Source organism: Pristiophorus japonicus, chromosome 16, assembly GCF_044704955.1.
Source record: "Pristiophorus japonicus isolate sPriJap1 chromosome 16, sPriJap1.hap1, whole genome shotgun sequence".
Classification (NCBI taxonomy): Eukaryota; Metazoa; Chordata; class Chondrichthyes; family Pristiophoridae; genus Pristiophorus; species Pristiophorus japonicus.
The window spans coordinates 17,427,952-17,453,014 of record NC_091992.1 but is presented as its reverse complement, the minus strand read 5'-3'; the positions used below and the strand labels follow the sequence as shown (position 1 = coordinate 17,453,014).

Here is a 25,063-nt window from a genome sequence, read left to right as displayed (position 1 = left end):
CTTAGTGTAAGTCCGGAGTGAAGATGTCAACAATGACTTGGAGTTCAGCCTCTGAATGTGCGCAGACGCAGGCGTCGTCTGCATACTGTAGCTCGACGAAAGAGCCTTAACCTTATGGTGCCTGTTGCTCCAGGTCAACCATTGTATTTTATACTTACTCCTTTTAATTATTGCCGATTGTTAAAAGGTGAGGTGCAATCTGCGAAGTCCTCCCCAGCAAACAGACAGGCCATAAGGATAGCTGGTGCAAAAAGCTGCAATGTTATACTGTGCAGCGAGTTGCTCTCGACAGGTAGAGGATGCTCCCTTCTGCCTGTGCCTGGCGCTGAATGCAAAAAGTAGAATTGTTACATTCACTGACAACATCTTGGTAGTCGGTCGTATCCAACAAAGCATTGTTGTGCTAATCATCAATGGCATGTGTCTTCAAGTGGCTGTATAGGCCAATTCTGGATGCACATAGTCTCTTGCACGTCGGACAAGGGAAGTTCGATGTGCCTGATGCTGACAGTACTGCCACCTGATGTCGTCTATCTCTCGTGTCCCGCAGGCGTTGACATCGGCTTTCTTCGAAGGTCTGGCAAGCAGTCCTCGTGAGGGTTCGCCACTGGATTTTATTAGCTGCTGTATTCTCGAGGTACTTTGGTCGGATGCCACAGTACTGGAGGTTAGCCTTGATGCAATCTTTGTAACGCTTGCAGGGGCGCCCCTAGTGTCTTCGGCCTTCACAGAGCTCGCCGTGAAGAAGCGGACGAGGGATCCTTGACTCATCCATGCGGATGACATGTCCAGCCCACCGGAACTGGGCTCGCATGATCATCACCTCAATGCTAGTTGATTGTGCTCTCTCCAGAACCTCAAGGTTTGACACCCGGTCTTGCCAGCGTGTGTGGAGTATAGATCTGGGACTGCGCATGTGGAAAGCTTCCAGCTTTTTGGTGTGTCGCCTGTAGGGTGTCTAGGTCTCACATCCATAAAGGAGAGATGAGAGAACGACTGCTCTACACACCAACAATTCAGTTGACAGTCGGATGTGGTGGTGACTCAACACCTTAGTGCGCAAGTGACCAAGTGCCTGGCTGGCTTTGCAGATCCTTGCATCAATCTCCTTATCCAAGGACCCATCACTTGATATGGTGCTGCGAAGGTACTTGAAGCTGTCCACTGTCTTTAGTTGTATACTGCCGATGGAGACTGTGGGAGCAGGTGCTGTGGTGCCAGGGGCAGGCTGATAGAGAACCTCAGTTTTACTAAGGCTGATGGTTAGGCCAAACAGTTCTGCTGACTCAGCAAATTTGCTGAGTATGAATTGTAGGTCACTCTCCTTGTGTGCCATGAGGGCGCAGTCGTCAGCAAAGAGTGCCTCTAAGATGAGTCGTTTCCATACTTTGGTCTTTGCAGCAAGGCGGCGGAGGTCGAACAGCGAACCATCTAATCGATATTTCAGGTAGACCCCAAACTCCAAGTCTTTTATGGTATAGTTCAAGACGCAGGTGAAGAATAAGTTGAACAGAACTGGAGCGAGTACACAACCTTGTTTTACTCAATTTGTGATGGCAAATGGGGCCGTGGTTGTGCCGTCTGAGAGCACTTCACCTGTCATGTTATCATGAAACACCTCGATGATGTGGACAAACTTTCTTGGACACCCAAGTTTCGTCAAGATGGACCACAGCGCTGCTCTGTTGACAGTATCAAAGGCCTTAGTGAACTGACAACATGCCTTTTGTTATAAAGCAACGTATCCTTCCTTACCTTGACATCCCCACTGACACCTGGGAGTCCCTGGCCCAAGACCGCCCTAAATGGAGGAAGTGCATCCAGGAGGGCGCTGAGCACCTCGAGTCTCATGGCCGAGAGCATGCAGAAATCAAGCGCAGGCGGCGGAAAGAGCGTGTGGCAAACCAGTCCCCCGCACCCCTTCCCTCAACAACTAGCTGTCCCACCTGTGACAGAGTCTGTGGCTCTCGTATTGGACTGTTCAGCCACCAAAGAACTCACTTCAGGAGTGGAAGCAAGTCTTCCTCGATTCCGAGGGACTGGCTATGATGATGAAACCAAAAACTGCTACAGGGGTCTCTTCGAGATGTGCAGTCGAGTTTGAACATTTCTTGAGTAGGATATTCAAATGAATTTTTCAAAGAATCTTTACATAATTGAGTCACAGAGATCAGCAGAAATCAGACTGAACCATGATTGCTCCCGAAAACCCAAATTATAAAATAATGGCCTATTTTCTAACAGTCCTGCATAAAGCAGCCCAGCTCGCTCTCGCTCTCTCAATGGTTCAGTTGATAAATTTGCCGTCCAGTGTAGAGCTGAGCCGTGCAAAACAGGATTGAGCCCTGGTCTGCCTCACTAGCTGGTGGGAGCTGGAGGGATACTAAGAGAAGTACAATTGCCCCAATCACCCTGGACTGAAGGGGTGAAAGGAACAGAATGCAAAATTCCCAGTCCCGATAGCCACTCAATGTGCATGTGCTAGCTCAGGATCAAACAGCCAGCTGGCACTCAATTTATAGGGTCACATATGAAGAACAGGAGTCACCTATGGAGTGCATAAGGCCATGAGTCAGCATCTTCAGGAAAGCAAAGGGGGAGGGCGAAAATTGGGAGTCGGAAAAGTAAACAACCCCCAGTTTGGAGATCAGTTCTCGGTTGGCTGGAATTAGATCAGACCGACGTGCAGAAGTTATTAGAAAAAATATTTAACATTTATTTTTTGCTAAAACCTTGCGATAAGTTTGCAGACCTACAAGTTTAGTGCACTGTTACGTAAATACCAGATGTTATTCTAAGAATAAAAGAGTCCGTTTTTGCACCTGTAAGCTGAATTAATCATATAAGCCAGCAAGTATGGGACAACAACATGATAAACTGCACAAAGTCTGACACCGCACTGACTCAGTGAAATTTAAATAAGGCCTGCCTGTCACGCTAAGCGATCTATGAGGACAGTAAGAATTAGTACAGAGTTCTTACCGCAATAACTGTGGCGTAATGATATTCTACCCAACGGTAACATAACTTTAAGGCTGATTTATTGCCATACCAAAAGCAGTGGTTACTTGGGCAACGTCCACACCCATTCGTAAAAGGCAGACGGGATTAGACATGGCAGTAAATCTGGCTCGTTAAAAACATCAATTGAACCAATTATTCCAAGGTGTAGGTAATTAGTCATATAGGCAATTCCAAAGAGTTACATTACCATGCGCTATTGGAGCTATAACTCACAACTGGACCAGGATGGAATTCACACTTGGTCTTGAAGGCTGACAGAGAAAAGCTAGTACAAAACTGTCAGCCAAGAGGAGCGTGTATATCATGCGGATATGGGGGTAGCAAGTACTGGGGTAGTTAGAATTTGATCCAAGTTGGTGCATATCGAATCATCGAATGGTTACAGCACAATATGAGGCCATTTGGCCCATCGAGCCCGTGCCGGCTCTCTGCAAGAACACTTCAGCTAGTCGCACTCCCCCTGCCCTTTCCCTGCAGCCTTGCATTTTTTTCCCTTCAGGTATTTATCCAACTCCCTTTTAAAAGCAATGATCGAGTCTGCCTCCACCACCCTTTCAAGCAGTGCATTCCAGATCATAACCACTCGTTGCTTAAAAAAGTTTTTATCTCATGTCGCCTTTGGTTCTTTTGCCAAACACCTTAACTCTGTGTCCTCTGGTTCTCAACCCTTGCGCCAATGGGAACAGTTAGTGCAGTTATGAATGAACACATTTTGAATGGATGCATGGACAGTGGAAAATAAGTCCCCAGTTAGAACTGGGGAAGCTAAAGCACGCTTGGCATGAATACGTTAATCGTAACAGAACATAAGAACATAAGAAATAGGAGCAGAAGTAGGCCATACGGCCCCTCGAGCCTGCTCCGCCATTTAATAAGATCATGGCTGATCTGATCATGGACTCAGCTCCACTTCCCTGCCCGCTCCCGAAAACCCTTTATCATTTAAGAAACTGTATATTTCTGTCTTAAATTTATTTAATGTCCCAGCTTCCACAGCTCTCTGAAGCAGCGAATTCCACAGATTCACAAACCTCAGAGAAGAAATTTCTCCTCATCTCTGTTTTAAATGGACGGCGCCTTATTCTAAGACCATGCCCTCTAGTTCTAGTCTCCCCCATCAGTGGAAACATTCTCTCTGCGTCCACCTTGTCAAGCCATCTCATAATCTTATAAGTTTCGATAAGATCACCTCTCATTCTTCTGAATTCCAATGAGTAGAGGCCCAACCGACTCAACCTTTCCTCATAAGTCAACCCCTCATCCCAGAATCAACCTAGTGAACCTTCTCTGAACTGCCTCCAAAGCAATTATATCCTTTCGTAAATATGGAAACCAAAACTGCACGCAGTATTCCAGGTGTGGCCTCGCCAATATCTTATATAGCTGTATCGCCAATATCTTATACAGCTGTAGCAAGACTGTCCTGCTTTTATACTCCATTCCCTTTGCAATAAAGATTCCATTGGCCTTCCTGATCACTTGCTGTACCTGCATACTATCCTTTTGTGTTTCATGCACAAGTACCCCCAGGTCCCGCTGTACTGCGGCACTTTGCAATCTTTCTCCATTTAAATAATAACTTGCTCTTTGATTTTTTTTCTGCCAAAGTGCAAGACCTCACACTTTCCAACATTATACCCAATCTGCCAAATTTTTGCCCACTCACTTAGCCTGTCTATGTCCTTGTGCAGATTTTTAATGTCCTCCTCACACATTGCTTTTCCTCCCATCTTTGTATCGTCAGCAAACTTGGCTACGTTACACTCAGTCCCTTCTTCCAAGTCGTTAATATAGATTGTAAATAGTTGGGGTCCCAGCACTGAACCCTGCGGCACCCCACTAGTTACTGGTTGCCAACCAGAGAATGAACCATTTATCCCGAAAGAGGATAAATCCTGCAATTCCAGGAGGAATGCCCACTAGCTTATGGTATTGGGAGCAGCAAACCAGAAGTCATGAGTTCAAATCCTACCATGGCAAGTTGTGAAATTAAATTCAATAAAGCTGAACATTTGTGGATATTCTGCCGCCCCTCCCCCCCGCAAAAAAATGACCATAATAGTTGTTAAAAACCCGACTGGTTCACTAATGTCCTTCAGGAAATGGAATCTGCCACCCCTACCTGATCGAGCCTAAAATTGACTCCACTCCCACACGACATGGTTGACTCTTGCTGCTCTCATGGCAACGAGGAATGGGCAAGGATCACCCACATCCCAAGAACATATATTTTATTAATTAAAAATCAAGAGGCTTTTACAACATAAGCTTGGCTTCAACTACAACAACTTTTATTTATATAGCACTTTTAACATAGTAAAACGTCCCAGGGCGCTTCACGGGAGTGTTATAAGACAAAACAAATAAATTTGACACCGAGCAACATAAGAACAAATTAGGGCAGGTGAGAGGTAGGTTTTAAGGGGTGTCTTAAAGGAGGAAAGAGAGATAAGAGAGGCAGAGAGGTTTATGGAGGGAGTTCCAGAGCTTAGGGCCCAGGCAGCTGAAGGCTCAGCCACCAATGGTTGAATGATTATAATCAGGGATATTCAAGGGGGCAGAATTAGAGGAGTGCAGAAATCTCAGGGGGTTTGTGAGGCTGAAAGAGATTACAGAGATAGGGAGGGGCGAGACCATGGAGGGATTTGTAAACAAGGATGAGAATTTTGAAATTGAGGCGTTGCTTAACCAGGAGCCAATGTAGGTCAGCGAGTACAGGGATGATGGCTGATCGTGACTTGGTGCGAGTTAGGACACTATTAAAACACTACTTCATTTAGGAATGTAAAGGGGCAGAAAATCAAAAAGGGCCATATTGCAGCAAAATTCTAAAAGGGCAAAGTGTGTTAAAAAGATAAGCCCGAAGGCTCTGTGCCTCAATGCGAGGAGTATTCGTAATAAGGTGGACGAATTAACTATACAGGCAGCAATTAATGAATATGATATCATTGGCATCATGAAGACATGGCTCCAGGGTGACCAAGGCTGGGAACTCAACATCCAGGGGTATTCAACATTCAGGAAGGATAGACAGAAAGGAAAAGGAGGTGGGGTAGCGTTGCTGGTTAAAGAGGAAATTAATGCAATAGTAAGGAAGGACATTAGCTTGGATGATGTGGAATCGGTATGGGTGGAGCTGCGGAATACCAAAGGGCAGAAAACGCTAATGGGAGTTGTGTACAGACCACCAAACAGTAGTAGTGAGGTTGGGGACAGCATCAAACAAGAAATTAGGGATGCGTGCAATAAAGGTACAGCAGTTATCATGGGCAACTTTAATCTACATATTGATTGGGCTAACCAAACTGGTCGCAATATGATGGAGGAGGATTTCCTGGCGTGTATTAGGGATGGTTTTCGAGGAACCAACTAGAGGGCTGGCCATCCTAGACTGGGTGATGTGTATTGAGAAAGAACTAATTAGCAATCTTGTTGTGCGAGGCCCCTTGGGGAAGAGTGACCATAATATGGTAGAATTCTTTATTAAGATGGAGAGTGACACAGTTAATTCAGAGACTAGAGTCCTGAACTTAAGGAAAGGTAACTTCGATGGTATGAGATGTGAATTGGCTAGAATAGACTGGCAAATGATACTTAAAGGATTGACGGTGGATAGGCAATGGCAAACATTTATAGATCACATGGATGGACTTCAACAATTGTACATCCCTGTCTGGAGTAAAAATAAAATGGGGAAGATGGCTCAACTGTGGCTAACAAGGGAAATTAAGATGGTGTTAAATCCAAGGAAGAGGCATATAAATTGGCCAGAGAAAGCAGCAAACCTGAGGATTGGGAGGAAATTTAGAATTCAGCAGAGGAGGACAAAGGGTTTAATTAGGAGGGGGAAATTAAAATATGAGAAGAAGCTTGCCAGGAACATAAAAACTGACTGCATTGGAACCGGTTCTGGGGGAGGTGGGACCAGTACAAACCGGACGGTCTGCACCTGGGCAGGACCGTAACCAATGTCCTAGGGGGAGTGTTTGCTAGTGCTGTTGGGGAGGAGTTAAACTAATATGGCAGGGAGATGGGAACCAATGCAGGGAGACAGAGGGAAACAAAAAGGAGACAAAAGCAAAAGACAGAAAGGAGATGAGGAAAAGTGGAGGGCAAAGAAACCCAAGGTAAAGAACAAAAAGGGCCAGCTGTACAGCAAAATTCTAAAAGGACAAAGGGTGTTAAAAAAGCAAGCCTGAAGGCTTTGTGTCTTAATGCAAGGAGTATCCGTAATAAAGTGGATGAATTAACTGTGCAAATGAGGCGTGAATTGGCTAGGATAGATTGGCGAATGATACTTAAAGGGTTGACTATGGATGGGCAATGGCAGACATTTAGAGACCGCATGGATGAACGACAACAATTGTACATTCCTGTCTGTCGTAAAAATAAAAAAGGGAAGGTGGCTCAACCGTGGCTATGAAGGGAAATCAGGGATAGTATTAAAGCCAAAGTGGCATACAAATTGGCCAGAAATAGCAGTGAATCTAGGGACTGGGAGAAATTTAGAACTCAGCAGAGGAGGACAAAGGGTTTGATTAGGGCAGGGAAAATGGAGTACGAGAAGAAGCTTGCAGGGAACATTAAGACGGACTGCAAAAGTTTCTATAGATATGTAAAGAGAAAAAGGTTAGTAAAGATAAACGTAGGTCCCCTGCAGTCAGAATCAGGGGAAGTCATAACGGGGAACAAAGAAATGGCAGACCAATTGAACAAGTACTTTGGTTCGGTATTCACTAAGGAGGACACAAACAACCTTCCGGATATAAAAAGGGGTCAGAGGGTCTAGTAAGAAGGAGGAACTGAGGGAAATCCTTATTAGTCGGGAAATTGTGTTGGGGAAATTGATGGGATTGAAGGCCGATAAATCCCCAGGGCCTGATGGTCTGCATCCCAGAGTACTTAAGGAGGTGGCCTTGGAAATAGCGGATGCATTGACAGTCATTTTCCAACATTCCATTGACTCTGGATCAGTTCCTATCGAGTGGAGGGTAGCCAATGTAACCCCATTTTTTAAAAAAGGAGGGAGAGAGAAAACGGAATTATAGACCGGTCAGCCTGACATCAGTAGTGGGTAAAATGATGGAATCAATTATTAAGGATGACATAGCAGCGCATTTGGAAAAGGTGACATGATTGGTCCAAGTCAGCATGGATTTGTGAAAGGGAAATCATGCTTGACAAATCTTCTGGAATTTTTTGAGGATGTTTCCAGTAGAGTGGACAAGGGAGAACCAGTTGATGTGGTATATTTGGACTTTCAGAAGGCTTTCGACAGGTCCCACACAAGAGATTAATGTGCAAAGTTAAAGCACATGGGATTGGGGGTAGTGTGCTGACATGGATTGAGAACTGATTGGCAGACAGGAAGCAAAGAGTAGGAGTAAATGGGTACTTTTCAGAATGGCAGGCAGTGACTAGTTGGGTACCGCAAGGTTCTGTGCTGGGGCCCCAGCTGTTTACATTGTACATTAATGATTTAGATGAGGGGATTAAATGTAGTATCTCCAAATTTGTGGATGACACTAAGTTGGGTGGCAGTGTGAGCTGCGAGGAGGATGCTATGAGGCTGCAGAGTGACTTGGATAGGTGAGTGGGCAAATGCATGGCAGATGAAGTATAATGTGGATGAATGTGAGGTTATCTGAATGGTGACAGATTAGGAAAAGGGGAGGTGCAACGAGACCTGGGTGTCATGGTACATCAGTCATTGAAGGTTGGCATGCAGGTACAGCAGGCGGTTAAGAAAGCAAATGGCATGTTGGCCTTCATAGCGAGGGGATTTGAGTACAGGGGCAGGGAGGTGTTGCTACAGTTGTACATGGCCTTGGTGAGGCCACACCTGGAGTATTGTGTACAGTTTTGGTCTCCTAACTTGAGGAAGGACATTCTTGCTATTGAGGGAGTGCAGCGAAGGTTCACCAGACTGATTCCCGGGATGGCGGGACTGACCTATCAAGAAAGACTGGATCAACTGGGCTTGTATTCACTGGAGTTCAGAAGAATGAGAGGGGACCTCATAGAAACGTTTAAAATTCTGATGGGTTCAGACAGGTTAGATGCAGGAAGAATGTTCCCAATGTTGGAGAAGTCCAGAACCAGGGGTCACAGTCTAAGGATAAGGGGTAAGCCATTTAGGACCGAGATGAGGAGAAACTTCTTAACCCAGAGAGTGGGGAACCTGTGGAATTCTCTACCACAGAAAGTTGTTGAGGCCAATTCACTAAATATATTCAAAAAGGAGTTCGATGAAGTCCTTACTACTAGGGGGATCAAGGGGTATGGCGAGAAAGCAGGAATGGGGTACTGAAGTTGCATGTTCAGCCATGAACTCATTGAATGGCGGTGCAGGCTAGAAGGGCCGAATGGCCTACTCCTGCACCTATTTTCTATGTTTCTATGTCTATGTTTCTAAAAGCTTCTCTAGATATGTGAAGAGAAAAAGATTAGTGAAGACAAACATAGGTCCCTTGCAATCAGATTCAGGTGAATTTATAATGGGGAACCAAGAAATGGCAGACCAGTTGAACAAATACTTTGGTTCTGTCTTCACGAAGGAAGACACAAATAACCTTCCGGAAGTACTAGGGGACCGAGGGTCGAGTGAGAAGGAGGAACTGAAGGATATCCTTACTAGGCAGGAAATTGTGTTAGGAAATTTGATGGAATTGAAAGCCGATAAATCCCCGGGGCCTGATATTCTGCATCCCAGAGTACTTAAGGAAGTGGCCCTAGAAATAGTGGATGCATTGGTGATCATTTTCCAACAGTCTATCGACTCTGGATCAGTTCCTATGGACTGGAGGGTAGCTAATCTCACACCACTTTTTACAAAAGGAGGGAGAGAAAATGGGTAATTGTAGACCGGTTAGCCTGACATCAGTAGTGGGGAAAATGTTGGAATCAATTATTAAAGATGAAATAACAGCGCATTTGGAAAGCAGTGACAGGATCGGTCCAAGTCAACATGGATTTATAAAAGGGAAATCATGCTTGACAAATCTTCTGGAATTTTTTGAGGATGTAACTAGTAGAGTGGACAAGGGAGAACCAGTGGATGTGGTGTATTTGGACTTTCAAAAGACTTTTGACATGGTCCCACACAAGAGATTGGTGTGCAAAATTAAAGCACATGGTATTGGGGGTAATGTACTGACGTGGATCGAGAACTGGTTGGCAGACAGGAAGCAGAGAGTCGGGATAAACGGATCCTTTTCAGAATGGCAGGCAGTGACTAGTGGGGTGCCACAGGGCTCAGTGCTGGGACCCCAGCTATTTACAATATACATTAATGATTTAGATGAAGGAATTGAGTGTAGTATCTCCAAGTTTGCAGATGACACTAAACTGGGTGGCAGTGTGAGTTGTGAGGAAGACGCCAAGAGGTTGCAGGGTGACTTGGACAGGTTAGGTGAGTGGGCAAATGCATGGCAGATGCAGTATAATGTGGATAAATGTGAGGTTATCCACCTTGGGGGCAAAAACACGAAGGCAGAATATTATCTGAATGGCGGCAGATTAGGAAAAGGGGAGGTGCAACGAGACCTGGGTGTCATGGTACATCAGTCATTGAAAGTTGGTATGCAGGTACAGCAGGCGGTGAAGGCGGCAAATGGTATGTTGGCCTTCATAGCTAGGGGTTTTGAGTATAGGAGCAGGGAGGTCTTACCTCAGTTGTACAGGGCCTTGGTAAGGTCTCACCTGGAATATTGTGTTCAGTTTTGGTCTCCTAATCTGAGGAAGGATGTTCTTGCTATTGAGGGAGTGCAGCGAAGGTTCACCAGACTGATTCCCGAGATGGCTGGACTGACGTATGAGGAGAGACCGGATCAACTGGGCCTTTATTCACTAGAGTTTAGAAGGATGAGAGGGGATCTCATTGAAACATATAAAATGCTGACGGGACTGGACAGGTTAGATGCAGGAAGAATGTTCCTGATGTTGGGGGAAGTCTAGAACCAGGAGACACAGTCTAAGGATAAGGGGTAAGCCATTTAGGACTGAGAGGAGGAGAAATCTCTTCACTCAGAGAGTTGTTAACCTGTGGAATTCCCTACCGCAGAGAGTTGTTGATGCCAGTTCATTGGATGTATTCAAGAGGGAGTTAGGCTAAAGGGATCAAGGGGTATGGAGAGAAAGCAGGAAATGATCAACCATGATCTTATTGAATGGTGGTGTAGGCTCGAAGGGCCAAGTGGCCTTCTCCTGCACCTCTTTTCTATGTTTCTATGACAGTGCCCCAAACCTCAGGGCGAAAAATACATTATTCTATCTCCCTCGATCTCTTCCCAATATCCATCCAGTTCTGTCTTGCAACAGTCTGTTTTCACTCCCTTCCCCAACACACTGTTCGTTAAATTAACCACTTGCAATGTAAAGTCGTTCATTATCCCTCTTTTGAGCCCATATAATTCTCTTCCAGACATTTCAATCTGCAGTCTGGACCATGTCCCTTTAGTTCAGGTTCTCTTTAGACTTCCACCCGAGACGGTGAACAGCCACCTTTCTTTCCACGCTATACATTAAGTGAATGTCAACCTTTCACTTCAAAAGAAAAATAGGAAAATATTACAAGCAAGCTCAATACTGACAGCTTTTGAAACAAATATATAATTGGCTGTACTTATCTTCACTATAATCTGAGGCAGTAACCTGAAGTGACTTGATGGGAAGTACAATAACTTAAAATGTCTCCACACAATGTGATAGGTACTACGCCAATCTGCACAAAGAAAATGATGCTAAAAGTTAAGAGCGGTGATATCCTCACACAGTATCGAGAATAGGTTTGCATTGATTACACATTTATATTTACAGGTTTAACAAATGGCTGCCAAGCTCTGGTACAATCTGTCCATTTAAGGGATGTTGCACTGGGTGATATTCTGGGCCGGAGCCTCCTCTATCGCAAGATAAAATGGGTGATAATCCCACAGTCAGGCTGGAGGAAGATGTGAGAATGACATCATGGAGCAGGGTTGTCGGTTTTTCACCAGTGCGGTGCGTCAATTGACTGGCGCGTCAACCCTGTTAATTGTGCCCATTCCAATATTATGCAATCTGCCCATGTCATGTGTGTATCTAGGTGTTACTGGCATGGACAGTTTATGCGAATAAATACACTCCTCTGAAAGACCCTAGATGATGGTGAGTGGGGGTCATGGGCCAACATCTGCAAGTAACTGATTGCCAGAGACCCTCGTACATGTTCAATGAGTCTTCCTGTTGCCTAGCAGCAGGCTTATGGCTAACCCCTGCCCAATAATAAGTGTCCCGTCACATTCCTTCGAGATGATTGTGGGCTCTGAAATGCAGCACAGCTGGCTGATGACAACCCATCTGCAGGGAGAAGAAAAACAGTCAATGTCTATCTCAAGACCACACATGGAGGAAAACTGCTGCAGATGCCAATCGACAAAAAATATATGGTCAGATGAAGTTGTGGAATATTTACAAAAGGACTCCCTCCATCTGCATTAGGTATTCACAACATTTGGGGAAGTTGATGTAGTGGTTATATTACTGGACTAGTAATCATGAGGTTTGGAGTAATATTCCAGAGAATGGGAGTTCAGGAATTTGAATTCAGTTTGAAAAATCTCAAAGTGAAAATATGGTGTCAATAAAAGTAACTATAAAACTGTAGAATTGACATAGAAACCCATTGGTGGTTCACTAATGCCCTTCAGGGAAGGGAATCAGTTGTCCTTACCTGGTCTGGCCGCCTTCTTTGGCGGTCCCTCTTATCAAGGATAACTTGCTTCCACGCCAAAAAGTGAAAAGTTCACAGGTGTTTCAATGAAGCACCTAATATTCCAGGTCTCGGACTACATATTGAAGGCTGGAAGGTGCCTGTGCGTGGAATTTTTTAACGTGTAGTGACCGTTGCACACCAGCCACCACACGGGCTTGGCAGAGCTTTGTCATGGTCCAGTAGCAAGGATTAACCAAGACTACTGGCGACCAGCTCTGCTGCACGGAGCTAGCGCACACATATCGCAGTGTGGGCTGGCCCGTGCTGCCCCTGGGCCCTCGTCTCTCCTGGGCCCCGATTACGTCACTCTGCAATCTCTCGCCGCTCATTTGCCCCGACCTCGCCGCTCCTGCTGAACCTACTCAAGCTCCAATCAGCGACCTGGAGTTTGGTGACGTCCAATCGAGTCGCCCTCTTCACAGCCGTTAACCTCCCGGACCGGCTCAACGTAAAATCCTGGTCTGGCCTATATGTGACTTGACCAATGTTGACTTAACTGTCGTCTGAAGTGAACTAGAAAGCCAGCTAGTTGTCTCAAACTTTTTCAGGACAACCAGGGTGGGCCAGTGAAGCCCACATCCCAAATATATATATTTTTTAAAACCAGAATGGTGTTAGGAAACTGATTTGGGTAGACATGCACAGTATTTTCCAATATTTTTTTTTGCACAGGGAGATTAATCAGAAAACCTACTACATTTTACACTTACCAAGCAGCTGGAAATCCAGTGATGAACTTCTGCTCTCCCTCACGGAGTATTTTGAACAGCTCAGCTGTCATATCCTCGGGCCACATGAATTTCCATTTTAAAAAGGTGCCCTAGAGCTTCTTCTCTGTTTGCTTTAGACCTCTGAGAATTCAATTCCATTTTCTTCCTTGCCATCATTTTGAGGTTGCTGCAAGTCTGTGGCATTCAACGAATTTTAGATCATTTTTTAAAAACAGCGTGCGCTGATTAGAGATTCTGTTTTTTTCTTGCAATTTGCTGTTGATGATTTTCAATGTTTATCTTGTTCACGTTTTGGTTATCGGCTGGGGGAGACAGGCACTTAAAAGAAAGTTTCAATTATTCAGCAAACTCAGGTGATAGGTGATAGTGGCACTAGTATTGTATAGCGCCTTTCACAACCACTGGATGCCCTAAAGTGTTTTACAACTCATGAAGTACTTTTGACGTCTAGTCACTGTTGTAATGTAGGAAACGCGGCAGCCAATTTGCGCACAGCAAGCTCTCACAAACAGCAATGTGATAATGACTCAGATAATCTGTTTTTTTTTAAAAACGATGTTGATTGAGGGATAAATATTGCTCAGGACACCGGAAATAACTCCCCTGCTCTTCTTCAAAATCATTACATTGATGTTTTATGAGAGATCATTCTGGGCCTTGGTTTAACGCCTCATCCGAAAGACGGCACCTCCAACAGTGCGGCACCCCCTCAGTACTGCACTAGAGTGTCAGCCCTGATTTTTGTCCATGCAAAAAACATGGACTGCAACAGAGCTGGAGAGCAGAGAGTCATGGAGAGGTGGGAGCAAGAAAAATGCTTCAAAATAACACACTGGAATTCAGGAGTGCACGCGGGTCAGTAAGGAAAGAGCAAAAAAAAAGGAGACAGACAGAAATACACAATTGAGTGATGCAAGAGTGGCGAGCACAGTCGCTCTGACAAGATACAACAATCCAGTCAGACAAAGAACAATTGTTCTTTCCCAGTCATATTTTGTTCCAAGTTCCTCTGCAGTCTGACGCACATAATGCACACAAGTAAAACAGTCTCATTTCACAAATCCTACCAAAGGCGCAGTACAATCATTGTGTAAATATAGTGCTAGAAACTGCTGGATATTTCCTGAAATTTTTTCATTGTACTAAAATCGCTGAAACTCCCCTTTAAAAGGATGAATGAAAACAGTGGAATGATTATAATCAGAATCTTCTTTGAAGGTTAAAACTAGAAACATATTTAATTGGGCACCATCTTTTTTGCCGTTAAGAATGTAAAGCGTAGAACAGGACAAGCCCATTCGGCCTGTTAAGACTATTCCCTCCAAATTGCATTGTCATAGCCTCCTGTTAAAGTGCACTGAGGGCAGTGATTAAACACAAATAAAAATGTCAAGAAGCCAAAAGTATTAATTTGCTCCACATAATGTCGCTGTCCTGAAATGCATGCCTCTTAGTGCTCCATAAATTATTCACTCACCTATATCGCTATAACCTTCAGTCCCATTTCTATCCAAATAATTGTACAATAATTTAAAAGACTTCATTAGTTTAGGACTAAATTTGAAGGAAATCAATGAGGGAGGAGAATAAGGCACATCACGTGTGTCACAATGGCTCTCCCCTATTTTCTCCCCATCTCCCCTGAAGGAACATAGAATGAACTAACTTGTATTTAAATAGTGCCCTTCATGTTCTCTGGATGTCCCAAAGCACTTCACACCCAACGAATCACAGCGCTGTAGGATGTTAAAGGCACTATATAATTGTTGTTGTTGAATTTAAGTATAGTCACTGTTGTTATGTAGGCAAATGCAGCCGGCTATATGCACGTAGCACTAGAAAAGACTATTTTGATCCATCTGGTCAGCTCCAGAATTCAAATGGAGAATGCACAATTAATTACCTAGATTTCTTAAGGTGCTGAGGTACAATTCCATGGGTGCTGGCTACCCTCCGATAACATACCTAAGTGGTCATTCTTCATTCCGTTTACCCCACTGAGCCATCAATAGTTGACATTTTTGACACATCCACCGAACTATAGCATTATCTGTTTTCCAAATGAAAAACAAATAATTGGCAATGAATTACTGAATCGGTAAACGTGCAGTACACAACCTAGGAAATCCAAGGCTCAATCTCCAGTTTACACTGCGTTCGGGTTCATAGCACAGATTCTACACCTGGTCTAGGGAAGAGAGGATGAAAATATTTACCAGGGGTCCCACTCCTAATCACCATAAAGCAGACCTTGTTTGAAAATTGTGTGCTTGCAGATGGCAGATGAGGATAGGTAGCGCTGATGTTCTCAACATTCAAATATTATGACAACATTCACTGTCTAAGAAACAATCGCATTTATATACTGCCTTTTATGACTTCAGGATATCCCAAAGGGCTTTACACCAACAAAGTACATTTGAAATGTCGGCACTGTTGACTAGCATGTCTACTTCAACCAAAAAAGAAAAGAAAGACTTGCATTTATATAGCACCTTCCATGACCACCACATGTCCCAAACTACGTTACAGCCAATGAAGTACTTTTGAAGCATAGTCACTGTTGTAATGTAGGAAAGGCGGCAGCCAATTTGTGCACAGCAAGCTCCCACAAACAGCAATGTGATAATGACCAGATCATCTGTTTCAGACGCTAGTTGAGGGATCAAAATTGTCCCCAGGACACCGGGGATAGCTACCCCTGCTCCCTCTTCGAAATAGTACCGGAGGATCTTTTACTTCCACCTGAGAGAGCAGACGGGGGCCTCAGTTCAACGGCTCATCCGAAAGTACGGCACCTCCGACAGCGCAGCACTGCGCTGGAGCGCCAGCTTAGATTTTTTTTTTGTGCTGAAGTCTCTGGAGTGGGGGCTATGAGCCCACAACCTTCTGACTCAAGAGGCGAGAGGGCAAGCCACTGAGCCACAGCTGGTGGAACATGAGCTCAATAAGAAACCCCACTTTCAAGAGAATGAGAAACCTGTGTTAGGGAGGATGGGGGGGAGGGGGGGGGGGTAGAATTACAAGACCATGTCCCTTTAAATACAACCAGCCAACAGAGAGATATCTTTTGCTCAGGCAATGATTGTTACCTGGCACAGCGCAATTACATTCGAGTTGCAGCAGGGAAAAGATGGAGAGCAGTTGTGGTCGCACGACATTTAGCAAGTGGCCAGCCACTTATGATCAGGACTTTCTCACCCCTCCCCCTAAACAACGCCCGCCTCCCTACCTCGCGGTTGATGCTGGAATGGTTGAGATAATTTTCCGAGATCAGCTGGTCGAAGACCAGGTTGAGCTCGGTCTTGAAGCTCTCGCCGTCGGCCGCCCTGATGGTGAAGAGTTTGGTGTAGAAGCGCTGGAAGTCGCAGTGAGGGCGAGGGAACCCTTCCTCAGCATCCATGGCTCGACACCCCCTCTCACCAACTGACTCACTTCCTGCAACCTGGGCTCCTCTCTATGGTAACCCTCCACACAGCCAGCAACTTCCTCCGGGTGAAAGGGCAAGCCCACAGCAACCAGTGCTTTCCAAACTTTCATTCTCCCTCTGTCTCTTTATCAAGATTCCAATTATTTGTGACTCTTTGAAAACCCTAAACTCTCCTTGCCCACTGAGATATTGATGGAAGGGGGAGGATTTAAACAGTAAATGCTGCACAGAGATTTTGAAATACTATTTTTACTGCAGCAAATAGGGGATTTAATGGAAGTTTTTCATTTTAAGATTATGAAGGCTTTTGGTAGTGTGAATAGGGAGCTTTCTCTGGTTGGGACCCAGTAACGAGGGTTATTAATTTAACATCAATACTGTTCTCAGTAATAATTTAACATCATTACTGTTCTCAGTAATAATTTAACATCATCACTGTAATGCATTTCCCACATTACAACAGTGACTACACTCCAAAAGTACTTCATTGGCTGTAAAGCGCTTTCAGATGTCCGGTGGTCGATGAGGGGGTTGACTTATGAAAATAAGTTGAGTAGGTTGGGCCTATACACATTGGAGTTCAGAAGAATGAGAGGTGATCTTATCGAAACATACAAGATAATGGGCCAAAGTTTCCACTCACGCCTAGAACGGCGCAGTCCCGACCTGGACGCCCGTTTTTCGCGCCACAAAGTGCGCCTAAAAAAATCCTCCGTATTCTCCACCTCCCTGCAGGTCCTCTGGCCCTCGGCGCAGCACGAGCTGTGGGGGGGGCGGAGCCAGGTCCCGGCGCTGAAAACAGTGCCGGGACCTCTGCACATGCGCGCTACAGTGGGCACGCAAGTGTAGTAGCTCCAGGCGCCGAACTGTGTGGGAGGGGCCCGAAGCACGCAGCCCCTAGCCCTGGCCGAATGGCCTCACTGGGGCTGCGTGAATAAGGCTCCTCCCATGGCCAGCTCCTGCTTCCCCCCCCGCCCGACCAGACCCGACACCCGCTCCCCGCCGCCTCCGGACCAGACCCGACACCCGCTCCCCGCCCCCCCCCCCCCCTGCCTCCGGACCAGACCCGACACCCGCTCCCCCCCCCCCCCCCCCCCCCCCGCCTCCGTACCAGACCCGAAACCCGCTCCCCGCCCCCCTGCCTCCGGACCAGACACCCGCTTCCCCCCCCGCCCCCCGACTGACCCGACCCGACCCGCGCTCCTGTTCCCGCTCCCCGCCTCCCCGACTGGACCCGACCCGCGCTCCTGTTCCCGCTCCGCCCCCCACCCCCCCCAAACTGGACCCGACCCGACCCGTGCTCCGTTCCCGCTCCCCAACTGGACCCGACCCGACCCGCGCTCCTGTTCCCGCTCCCCGGCCCCCCGACTGGACCCGACCCGACCCGCGCTCCCGCCCCCCGACCCGACCCGACTCCCGCTCCCGGACTGGATCCGACCTGACCTCCCCCCCCCCTCCCTCTCTTCCCCCCCCCCTCCCTCTCTTCCCCCCTCCCTCTCTACCCCCCTCCCTCTCTACCCCCTCTCTCTCTCTCGCTCCTCCCCCCCTCTCTCTCTCTCTCCTCCCCCCCACCCCCCCCGAACCGAACCTCCCCGACCCGACCCAACCCAACGCCACCTACCTGTAAATCTGGTGCTGGGGACGGGCCCTGCCCGAAGTCTCGGGCCCGGCCTGTTCAGCCTTCGGTCCCGAAAGCCTGCCTGAAGCACTTTCACACAGGTAGGAAGATGGTTTATTTAATCTTTTCTTTGCTTATAAATGTTTATTCAGGTTGGATTTATTTGTATAATATTTGTATAAGTATAAGTAAGGATTTATTATAGAATTTAATGACTTCCCTTCCTCCCCCCCCTCCCCCTCACCTCGTTCTGGACGCCTAATTTGTAACCTGCGCCTGATTTTTTAATGTGTAGAACAGGTTTTTTCAGTTCTACAAAAATCTTCACTTGCTCCATTCTACTTTAGTTTGGAGTACGTTTTCACTGTGGAAACTTTCAAATCAGGCGTCAGTGGCCGGACACACCCCCTTTTGAAGAAAAAATTCTGTTCCAAAGTAGAACTGTTCTACCTGACTAGAACGGCAGAAAAAAAAATGTGGAGAATTGCGATTTCTAAGATAGTCCGTTCTCCACCAGTTGCTCCTAAAAATCAGGCGCAAATCATGTGGAAACTTGGGCCCAATGAGGGGGGCTCGACAAGGTGGATGCAGAGGCGATATTTCCATTCATGGGGAAACTAAAACTAGGGGGCATAGTCTCAGAATAAGGGGCCGCCCAATTAAAACTGAGATGAGGAGGAATTTCTTCTCTCAGAGGGTTGTAAATCTGTGGAATTCTCTGCCCCAGAGAGCTATGGAGGCTGGGTCATTAAATATATTTAAGGCGGAGATAGACAGAGTTTTGAGCGATAAGGGAATAAAGGGTTGTGGGGACCGGGCGGGGAAGTGGAGCTGAGTCCATGATCAGATCAGCCACGATCTTATTAAATGGCGGAGCTGGCTCAAGGTGCCAGGTGGCCTACTTCTGCTCCTATTTCTTATGTTCTTATGAAAGGCACTAAATAAAAGTAATTCTTTCTTTCAGTAGAACATAAAGGTCTTCCTGCTTTTTTTTTTAACCCATTCAAGTTTTATTTCTCACAAATATATATGGTCTTTTTTATTGCAATTGTTCTTCAGTTACAAGTTGACGTTACATTCATCGTGTACACCGTATGTACATCATGATACATGGTGTTGGTGAGTGAGCTTTACTGGGTGGCTGGGGTTGTGGATGACTCTGGGGACTCCATGTGGAGACAGTGGTGTTATTGTGTATTGTGCTCACTCACTGTTACACTATACCAGGCCTGGTAGGTTTAGCTTTTGATGTGTCCATAAGCTGCTGGAAGTAGATTGGAAACAAGGGCCAGATTTTGAAGAATTACTCCTGGTTCAGCATTGAAAAGTACATGATTTTTGCAGATTTGGCTATTTTCCATAGTTACTTAGTCCGTATTGCAAGTTCATATTGTCTTCCCTTAATTTTCAGTTTTCAGTTCTGGCAAAGATGTGTATACAAAACGTTAACCTGTCTTTTTATCTTTACAGATGTTGATGGACCGCAAGATCCTGCAAATCCCCTGGGAGGACAAGAGCACCAACATTAGTGTCCTCGTCCAGGCTAACATCCCCAGCATTGAAGCACTGACCACACTCGATCAGCTTCATTGGGCAGGCCACATGGTTCGCATGCCAGACACAAGACTCCCAAAGCAAATGCTTTATGCGGAGCTCCTTCACGGCAAACGAGCCGAAGGTGGGCAGCGGAAACGTTACAAGGACACCCTCAAAGCCTCCCTGGTAAAGTGCGACATCACCACTGACACCTGGGAGTCCCTGGCTGAAGGTGGAGAAAGTGTATCCGAGAGGGCGTTGAGCTCTTCGAATCTCAACGCCGAGAGCGTGAAGAGGTCAAGCGCAGGCAGCGGAAGGAGCGTGTGGCAAACCAGTCCCACCCACCCCTTCCCTCGGCGAATGTCTGTCCCACCTGTGACAGGGTCTGTGGCTCTCGTATTGGATTGTTCAGCCACCAAAAAACTCACGTCAGGAGTGGAAGCAAGTCTTCCTCGATTCCGAAGGACTGCCTATGATGATGATGGACCAGCATTTTCTGTTGTGTTAAATTTCCAGCAATTGTTTTTTTTGTCCGTTTGTCTGTCATTGATAACACTAGCATATGATGTTTCATAATCTTGACTTGGATATATACTGCCATTTCTTCATCGTTCCTGGGTTAACATCCTGGAATTTCCAACCTAACGCAATCATGGGAACACCATCAGCAGAAGGAGTGCAGCAGTTCAAGGAGAACATAAGAACATAAGAAATAGGAGCAGGAGTAGGCCACCTGGCCCCTCGAGCCTGCTCCGCCATTTAATAAGATCATGGGCTCAGCTCTACTTCCCTGCCCGCTCCCCATAACCCTTTACTCCCTTATCGCTCAAAACTCTGTCTATCTCCGCCTTAAATATATTCAATGGCCCAGCCTCCACAGCTCTCTAAGGCAGAGAATTCCACAGATTTACAACCCTCTGAGAGAAGAAATTTCTCCTCATCTCAGTTTTAAATGGGCAGCCCCTTATTCTAAGATTATGTGCCCTAGTTTTAGTTTCCCCTATGAGTGGAAATATCCTCTCTGCATCCACCTTGTCGAGACCCCTCATTATCTTATATGTTTCGATAAGATCACCTCATTCTTCTGAACTCCAATGAGTAGAGGCCCAACCTACTCAACCTATCTTCATAAGTCAACCCCCTCATCTCCGGAATCAATCTAGTGAAACTTCACTGAACATACTCCAATGCAAGTATATCCTTCCTTAAATAAGGAGACCAAAACTGTACGCAGTACTCCAGGTGTGGCCTCACCAATACCCTGTAAAGTTGTAGCAGGATTTCTTTTATACTCTATCCCCGTTGCAATAAAGGTCAACATTTAATTTGCCTTCCTGATTACTTGCTGTACCTGTCATGTATTTAAACATCTTGCAATGACATAGTCATGTAACTGTAACTCATGTACACTGTACCTGTACCCTAGAAATGCACACCTTGAGCACAGGGGGTGAATTTATGGGAGACACTCCTCACCTGGGTTTCCAGGTATAAAAGGAGAGGTTCCACCCAGGGTCAACACTCCTTGGTCCTGGCAATAAAGGTGAAGGTCACAGAGTGACCGTGTCTGATATATCCATGCCTCGTGTGAGTCTGTAGTAAGGTGCAGGGGAGACTACATTTGGCGACGAGAAACGGGAATCACTGAACCACGAGGATGGCCACTGGTGGCACAGAGAAACGTTACTGTGTGGGTGAGGACTGGGACGACTTCGTGGAAAGACTCCAGCAGAGCTTTGTCACAAAGGACTGGCTGGAAGAGACTGCGGCTGACAAGCGGAGGGCGCATCTACTGACCAGCTGCGGACCACAGACATATGTGCTGATGAAAGACCTGCTCGCACTCCAAAAGTCGGCAGACAAGTCCTTCGAAGAGCTCAGCCAGCTGATCAGTGAGCATCTCAAGCCGGCGAGTAGCGTACACATGGCCCAGCACCGGCGTCGGGAGGGACAAAATGTCTCGGACTTCGTGGCAGAACTGCGGCGCTTGGTCAGTCTCTGTAAGTTCTCCGATGCCTGCAGTGGGGAGATGTAAAAGGACTTTTTCATCGAGGGCATTAATCATGCCGGCATTTTCAGGAAGCTCATAAAGTCTAAGGACTTGACTTTAGAAGAGGCGGCGTCGATAGCTCAGACCTTATGGCAGGGGAAGAGGAGACCAAGCTAATTTATGTGCGCAGCCCTGGTCCAAACGCGGCGACGGACCAGGGAGTTAACATGGCGAACGTGGTTCGGGACCCCACAGGCAGGCAAGGGCATTTCGAAACCGCCCAGGCAGCAACAGGCTCTAGGGTGGGCCTGCAACATGGACAATGGAAAGGGGATCGGCAATTCACGCCATCTCGAGGAACAAAGCATCCCGCGATGGGATCATTAACACCCACCATCAGCGTGCTTAGAAACAGCCAAATGGGCAATCAGAGAGGAATGCCTGGTAATAGTCCTTTTGTTAACAGCAATCTCAATCTCAGCTCATGCTGGTGGTGCGGGGGTAGACACACTGCGAAAAGCTGCAGGTTCCAGCAATATACCTGTAGGATTTGTAGTGTCAGTGGACACTTGGCCAGGATGTGCAAAAAGGCTGTAGCGAGGCTAATCTGTGAGACAGAGGAACCAGACGAGGGGTCTGCAATGCAGGATGAGGCCTTGGGTAAAGCCACAGACCCTGAAGTTCAGCGGGTTCATGTGGCTGACGTCCACAGCTCATACACTAAAATGCCACACATGCTGATGAAAGTCTTACTGAATGGCATCCTGGTGCAGATGGAGCTGGATACGGGAGCTAGCCAGTCACTCATGAGTGCCCAACAATTTGAGAGACTACGGCCACACAGAGCTAACAGGCCCAAACTGGAACGCATTGAGACGCAGCGACAGACGTATACCAAAGAGATCATCCCAGTGCTGGGCAGTGCAAACTTGGTGGTAACACATAATGGATTACAGAACCGGCTGCCAATCAGGATTGTTCCGGGAAATGGCCCCGCGCTTTTGGGGAGGAGTTGGCTAGCTGAGATGAATTGGAAATGGGAGGAAGTGGACGCCATTTCATCCGTGGAGCGAAGTTCATGCTCACAGGTCCTGCAAAAATTCGGGTCACTGTTTCAACCTGGTGTCGGAACGTTCAAGGGCACTAAAGTAGTGATACGCATCACTCTGGATGCCAGACCAGTGCACCACAAAGCTAGAGCGGTGCCGTATGTGATGTGTGAAAAAATTGAATGAACTGGACAGGCTGCTCAGAGAGGGCATAATTTCGGCCATTGAATTCAGCGACTGGACAAGTCCCATCGTTCCCATCCTCAAAGCAGATGGCTCGGTTAGGATTTGTGGTGACTACAAAGCCACCATCAACCGAGTATTGCTGCAATACCCACTTCCGAGAGCGGAGGACCTTTTTGCCACGCTGGCAGGTGGCAAGCTGTTCACGAAGTTGGACCTCACTTTGGCCTACATGACTCAGGAACTGGCTGAAGAATCCAAGCTTCTGACCTCCATCACAACACACAAGGGATTATTTGTCTACAACAGGTGTCCATTCGGCATTCGTTCGGCAGCAGCCAGCTTTCAGAGAAACATGGAAAGCTTGCTCAAATCCATTCCTGGAACGATCGTATTCCAAGACGACATTCTCATAATGGGTCGAGACACCGAAGAACACCTCCACAACCTGGAGGAGGTGCTACGCCGATTGGATCGGGCAGGCTTGCGGCTGAAAAAGGCCAAGTATGTGTTTTTGGCCCCAGAGGTCGAGTTTTTGGGCAAGAGGGCTGCCGCAGACGGGATCCGGCCCACTGAATCAAAAACGGAGGTGATCCGCCGGGCGCCCAGGCCCGGCAACATGTCAGAGTTGCGATCATTCCTGGGATTTTTGACCTATTTTGGGAACTTTCTGCCGAACTTAAGCACATTGCTGGAGCCGTTACACATGCTCCTACGTAAAGGTTGTGAATGGTTTTGGGGGGACTGTCAAGAACGGCTTTCAATAAGGCAAGGAACCTTCTGTGTTCCAACAAACTGTTGACTTTGTATGACCCTTGTAAAAAAACTGGTTTTAACATGCGATGCGTCATCCTACGGGCTTGGGCGTGTGTTGCAGCAGGGTAACGATGACGGCCGACTCCAACCGGTGGCTTACGCCACCAGGTCGCTCTCCCAGGCAGAGCGTGGATACGGCATAGTCGAAAAGGAAACACTCGCTTGTGTTTACGGTGTGAAAAAGATGCACCAGTACCTTTTTGGTAGACAGTTCGAACTAGAGACGGACCACAAGCCGTTAACAGCCTTGTTGTCCAACAGCAAGGCTGTCAACGCCAATGCGTCAGCTCGCATACAGCACTGGGCCCTCACGTTGGCTGCGTATGACTACACCATACAGCACCGGCCTGGCACCAAAAATTGTGCTGACGCGCTCAGCAGGCTCCCACTGGCCACCACCGAGGGGGCGTCGGAGCAGAGCGCCGAGATGGTCATGGCCATTGAGGCTTTTGACACCGCAGGCTCCCCCATCACAGCCCGACAGATCAAACTCTAGACCAACAGAGATCCCCTCCTATCCATGATAAAGAAATGTGTCCTGACTGGGGATTGGGCGCCCGCACACAGGGCGTGCCCCGAGGAAGTCAGACCGTTTCAGAGACGGATGGATGAGCTCTCCATCCAAGCCGACTGCCTGCTATGGGGCAGCCGGGTAGTCATACCCCAGAAAGGAAGGGAAGCGTTCATCAGGGAACTCCACAGCAAGCACCCTGGGTATCATGTTAATGAAGGCCATTGCCCAGTCACATGTGTGGTGGCCGGGAATTGACTCAGACCTGGAACACTGGGTTCGCAGGTGCACGACGTGTGCCCAGCTGGGCAATGCCCCCAAGGAGGCCCCACTCAGCCCATGGCTCTGGCCCACCAGACCATGGTCACGTATTCAGGTGGACTATGCGAGCCCGTTCATAGGGAAAATGTTCCTGATCGTT

General features: G+C 47.0%; 1 protein-coding gene across 1 annotated transcript in view; it reads right to left on the bottom strand.

Annotated features, from left to right (window-relative positions):
* Nucleotides 1-16,922, bottom strand: part of heatr6 (HEAT repeat containing 6) — an 89,786-nt gene extending 72,864 nt beyond the window's left edge. Inside the window, exon 1 of the mRNA XM_070857060.1 lies at nt 16,742-16,922. Within this exon, the coding sequence (XP_070713161.1) occupies nt 16,742-16,912 (171 nt within the window). The 5' untranslated portion in view covers nt 16,913-16,922. The remainder of the gene's footprint in view (nt 1-16,741) is intronic.
* Nucleotides 16,923-25,063: the final 8,141 nt, after the last annotated feature.